We start from the raw sequence: 5,377 nt of genomic DNA, 5'->3' as shown, positions 1-5,377 counted from the left end.
ATGTTTCCGAAGGTGAGACGCTACTAAACCACAGATTCCTTCTGAGATGAAACGCACATATAACGAAAACATACCCTACTACGAAACCCAGCTTCCACCAGACAGCGCAGCCCTTTTTTTAATGCATCATGCTTCTGCTGGTATTATGGGAAACTGGGACAGTTATTGCCAATCCATGGATAAACGGCCACAGTAAAATGAAGACAGGATCTGCTAAATGTTAGACAGCAGGGGAGTGCTGCGTTAGTTTGTGGAGGAGCGCTAACGCAGTACGAATGGTCTATGGCATTCTTTCACGTTCTAGAATTTGTGTAAAAGCCTTACAGGGCTACTAGAAAAAAATCTAACACTCTCATCCGCGTCTCTCCAGTGCTGTACGGGTGTTTTTGAATGGTTTGGAGACATTTTTTGCGCTGAGATTTTTGCTGGAAATTTAGGAAACACTTGCGAAAATTCGTGAAGAAAGCGAGTTTGATGTAGGAGAAAATTTTTTTCAAGACTAGACTACCAGCCGCGACGGTTGTCAGTTGTTGGAAAAATAATATAATTATGTAGTTGATTGATTACGTGTGAATGATAGCTTTACAACAAGCACAGATGGTGTTAAGTGACAATAGAGAGCTCGAAGCGAAGGACTAGATGATGCCACAACAGTTTCTGAAAGGAAGAAAAAGCTGTTCCCTGAAGCTGTGCGGCTAGATGTAATCGGGAACTTCTTGCTCCCCACAAAACCGAATGAGCGCTTTAAGTGTGTGGTACGCTCGGTTCTAATGCAGCATCCGCTGATGACGTGTTGCCATAGCCATGGCGTCAAAGTAAAGCTTCCGGCTCAATTTTACCATGGCATGCATTTTTTTTGCGACGTAGGTCTAAGAAAAATAAAAATGACCGCGCAGTTGGCGATGACTATGGAGAACCTTAAGAAGGTGATGACGTGGTACAATGCCGTCGGCTGTTCTGACTGGGCTTAGCTTTGCTCTTCTGCAGAAATAAATGCCCAATATTTCTGTGCGCCTCACAGCTTCACGGAATTAGTTTTCCCACGTTACAAAAAATTGATTTGGCATCGCCTTCTCTATGAGTTCAGCTGCTGACCACCAGAGTGCTTTGAATTAGCACTGGTTGTTGAATTGTGGTTAAGTACGTGATTAGGAAGAATTTATAGAAAGTGACGTCTGCCGCGGATGGATGTTTGTTCGTGAGAATATATTTTTTGTACTTTGAAATGAACATCTTTAGAAAGCTTTGAAAGGGCTCACTTAACACTCACTTTATTGGCTCCAATGGCTTGGTTGTTTAGCACGAGAGAAGAAGACAGCGCTATAAACGCCTATCCCTCAAAGAGGACAAGAGCGCATGTCGGGAATGCTGTCTCTGGTCAGCCCAATCCGCCTATTCTTGATCTAAATATCAACAGACGGGATATAACATCAAAACAAATGAAACGCTATTCGTAAGCGTGATTAGCTTTAAGCCCAGTGTTAAATGATCAGACAAGAGATAGCTAGCACATATCGTCTCCTTACTTTCATCGCGTTGTTGAAATGAATGGAAAAGAACAGCAAATCTCAAATGAAAGTAATAAAGCACGTCAGTAAAATTTGATGAATCCAGCCCCACATGCCAACAAATCTAGTTAGAATGATTGCTTTTCTGTGCTAAAAGTTTAAAGCTTACATTATCAGCGGTTACCACCGAGAGGCTGTAATCTGCAGAAAGAGGTGCATTGCGCAGACGAAAAATTATAAGTGGGTGATGAAATGCTTTGGTTCCGCTCGGGCATCAACTCTATTAGACCGTAGGAAGTGAATGATGAATTTTTTATTTATTTATTTAGATATACTGCAGGCCAATGTTTTGGCCCAAGCAGGATGGGCAAACAAATGCAGAATACAACAAGAAGAACTTATACAATGCGAGAAAGAACACATGGGAAACAACTTATTTCTTAAATGAACAACTATATGAGAAAACTAATATTGGGTAATAAATGGCAACAACACATCTCATGTATGATAAGAATGCGAAATACACAAACTCTCTTGGAAGGAAAACAGGATGGCAACTGCGAGATGATTTATCTTACAATTATTGCAATCAATCAATTTTGCAGCATTCCGCAGAGGTGAGGCTTCCTAGCTGTGAATACAGTTCCGAGCAAAATAGTTTCTGAATGCTTAATTGAGGCGATTTTCTGCAGGCACAACTGTTGCTGGTCTTCCTGGTGTCGAAATCTTACGGGCTGCACCACCACCACACAGCAGCCGGGTACCCTGGTCCTGGCTTCGGTGGCTATGCTGCTCCGGTGGCGGCCAGTGCTTACCGGGGATACGCGGACTATGCCTCTGTAGGTATCATCGTCGACATCAACATTACGAGCTTAAATGTGCCCGCTCTAGGACGAAGGCTCTCCATTATTTTTCTAATTGACCCTATCCTCTGCCAGCTCCGGCTACTTATCACCGCTGTGATTCCTTATCTCATCCGCCCACCTGACTCGTGCCCCTCTCCGCGGCTCTTGTTTTCGCTCGGAACGCTATCCGCTACCGTTAAAGATCATAGGTTATCTTGCCTTCCAATCGCATGCCGTGCCCATGACACTTCGACTGAGATCTCACTAACAAGCGCTTGTTGACTGTCCCAGTCTGCTCTCTTCCTACCTTTTTTGGACTTGATACTTATCTTCGCAGCTAGGAATAGTTGGCCTCATTGTCCTCAAAATGTGTTCATTCCTACTCATTAGCATGTATGTATCCAGCATATTGTATAGTACAGATATTATATAGCCGTAACAATATATTACATACAAAGTGTTTCAGCGAACGTGAACAAGTATTTTTAAATAGAATTTTGGAGGTGTGAACGTGGCTTCTGTGATACAAAAGTACCTGCGCTGGTGGACATCAGAAAACAGGTGAATAGAGATAACTTGTAAGCCGGTTAACTAACATCTGATAATGCCCGTGTTAATTACTAGAGTTACAGACCTGGTTAAAATTAAACTTTTGGAGCCAATCTTTAGCAAAACACATGCCAGTTTTTTAGAATTTCGAAATTGCGATTATACTCGGCGCAATGGCCGAACGAAGTTTGACGACATGGTGCCAAAATTCATAAGCTTTCGAAAAGTAGGCAGGGAAAGAACCCTTCCTGTGCATGTAACTAGACGAAATAGCCGAAATTTGTCGAGCCACAGTGCAAAGGGTAATCGCGTTTTCGAAATCCTAAAAACTGACTTGGCTCTTATTAACGACCAGCTACAAATATGTAGTTTAAACCAGGTGGCTAAGAGCAATCGTTAAAAATATCAGAAACTATTTGAGCGGATAAGAAGTTAACATTATTCAGATGTTTTCTGATATCCGCCAACACAGGTATTATTGTGCCACAGAATCCCATTTTATACCTCTAAAAGCCAATTTTTTAAAATTGTGGTTCGCCTTCGCCGCAATCCCTTGAATCTATCAAATAACATTGGTAAAAAATAATTATTTCCAGCTTTTGCGGGAAAAACCTTGGAATAAGTTTATCACTTATATGATCTACTAAAACGAAATGAATGCCCGCCCTTAATTAATACGTTGTTCTATAAAGCCTCGTGAAACATGCGGAAGATAAGAATAAACGAAAGCAGCACATTCACAATTGAAGGAACCGATGCCTATCTGTCAACTAATCGCGGAGCACTAATTGACCCTTTTCTCCTCTTCTTTCCAGCCACCTCAGCCGTACAGCTTCGGCTACGACAATGTGGACGAGTACGGCAACCGCCAGTTCCGCAGTGAACAGGGAGACTCGAGCAACGCCAAGAGCGGATCGTACGGCTACCGGGACGCGTACGGCCTCTACCGCCGGGTGAACTATATCGCCGATGCCAATGGCTTCCGGGCCACGGTGGACACAAACGAGCCAGGAACTGCGCCGGGTGCCAGCGCCGACGCGGTCTTCAACGCCGCGCCGGTCGTCCCACCGGTTCCCGGTGGGGCAGCAGCTTCAAGGGCCGGATTCGCTCCCACTGTCTACGGCGCCAGGGGTGTGAGCACCGGCTACAACAATGCAGACAGCGGATACACTGGATACGGATATGGGCCGTACGGTAGCGCTGCACCTGGCTATGGACGCGCTCCGTACGCCGGGTACGGCTACGCTCCAGGTGGCGGCGCTCTTGGTGGCCACGGGTACGGAGCGTCTTCTCCATATGGCTATGGTGGCGCAGGATCTCCAGCCGGCCGGTATGGCCCAGTAGCATATGGGGGACCCAATGGGTGGGCTGCCGGCCATCATAGTTACCGTCGGCGGTAATGCGTTAACCTTGGAAAATGCATGGATGAAAATGCATGCGGTCCAACTAGGAAAAAACTTAAGGCATTGTTCATGAGGGTGTGCTGCAGAAAATAAAACAAAATGAGTCTGCTTGTCACTTGCTTTGACTTTGCCTCTCTTTTTATTTTTGAATCCATATTACCATGACTGCTTGCTCTGAGCGCTGAAAACAAATTTTTGCCTATGTACAAGCTAACCTTATTTCAGTTTTCCTAAATGCCACTGATAAAGGATGGAAACCATTGCTCAATTTCATCGGGTTTCGTAGTCTCCAACTAGTTCCCATGAATAAAATCGTGTTGCACGGAATCGGTTATGAATAATACCGTGTTATGTAATTGTGCTGCAAAGAGCCTTGAGAACAAGAACGAGTTAGTGACTGCTATCGGACAATGGTGATGCAAAATTAATCAGGACTAAACGAATTGCATGAAAGAAATGCTAGGCGTTATGGAAGACAATCGCACCTCCCTTCTTGATGGCGAGCTGACAGCGGACTTGCAGTGGTGGGACTTACGTCCGTACTTTTTCCGTACAAGTCGCTCGTGCACACTTTTGAGCATGAGCTGTGCGACTTCAATGTTCCACGGACTACACAGCCCTGGTACGGCGAGGGAGTCTATGTTTGGCCTCATAAACGTTTTCTTCTGCTAAGGCTCGGCAGTTGGCCCTGCCCTATCATCTGATCGATCCCGATGTTGGCATTGTTTCGAGGTACGTACGCTAGCCACTTGACTAAGCTGGGAGGGCCGTCCACACATGAACAAACTCCGATGGCTTTGCAGAATTTTTTTTTCATGTCACTTTTTCATGCAAATCACTTTTTCATGTGCTTTCATATTTGCCTGGTCGTAAGATGTGCTGCTCTGTGCTCTCAACTGAGTAATGGCTACCGCAGAGCACATCATTTTTGTTTTTTGTTTATCGGGTTTAACGTCCCAAAGCGACTCAGGCTATGAGAGACGCCGTAGTGAAGGGCTGCGGAAATTTCGACCACCTGGGAAATTTTGACCACATCAGTTTCGTTATGCGTATGACTGAACATTACTGTCGC

At 44.8% G+C, this 5,377-nt stretch overlaps 1 protein-coding gene across 1 annotated transcript; it reads left to right on the top strand.

Moving 5' to 3' along the window:
* On the top strand, positions 1 to 4,302 carry LOC149343535 (uncharacterized). Its single transcript, XM_089546997.1, has 3 exons — positions 1 to 12; positions 2,201 to 2,347; positions 3,718 to 4,302. Exons 1-3 carry the CDS (start codon positions 1 to 3, stop codon positions 4,300 to 4,302), a joined length of 744 nt encoding a protein of 247 aa, XP_089403123.1.
* Positions 4,303 to 5,377: the final 1,075 nt, after the last annotated feature.

Source organism: Amblyomma mixtum, chromosome 5, assembly GCF_055824585.1.
Source record: "Amblyomma mixtum isolate Tamu chromosome 5, ASM5582458v1, whole genome shotgun sequence".
Classification (NCBI taxonomy): Eukaryota; Metazoa; Arthropoda; class Arachnida; order Ixodida; family Ixodidae; genus Amblyomma; species Amblyomma mixtum.
This window is presented reverse-complemented; position numbering and strand designations above follow the sequence as displayed.

Excerpts from the sequence above, each read along its gene's own strand:
- LOC149343535 (XM_089546997.1), top strand. Across the intron at positions 2,348-3,717 it reads GATACGCGGACTATGCCTCT|CCACCTCAGCCGTACAGCTT; the intron begins GTAGGTATCATC and ends TCTTCTTTCCAG.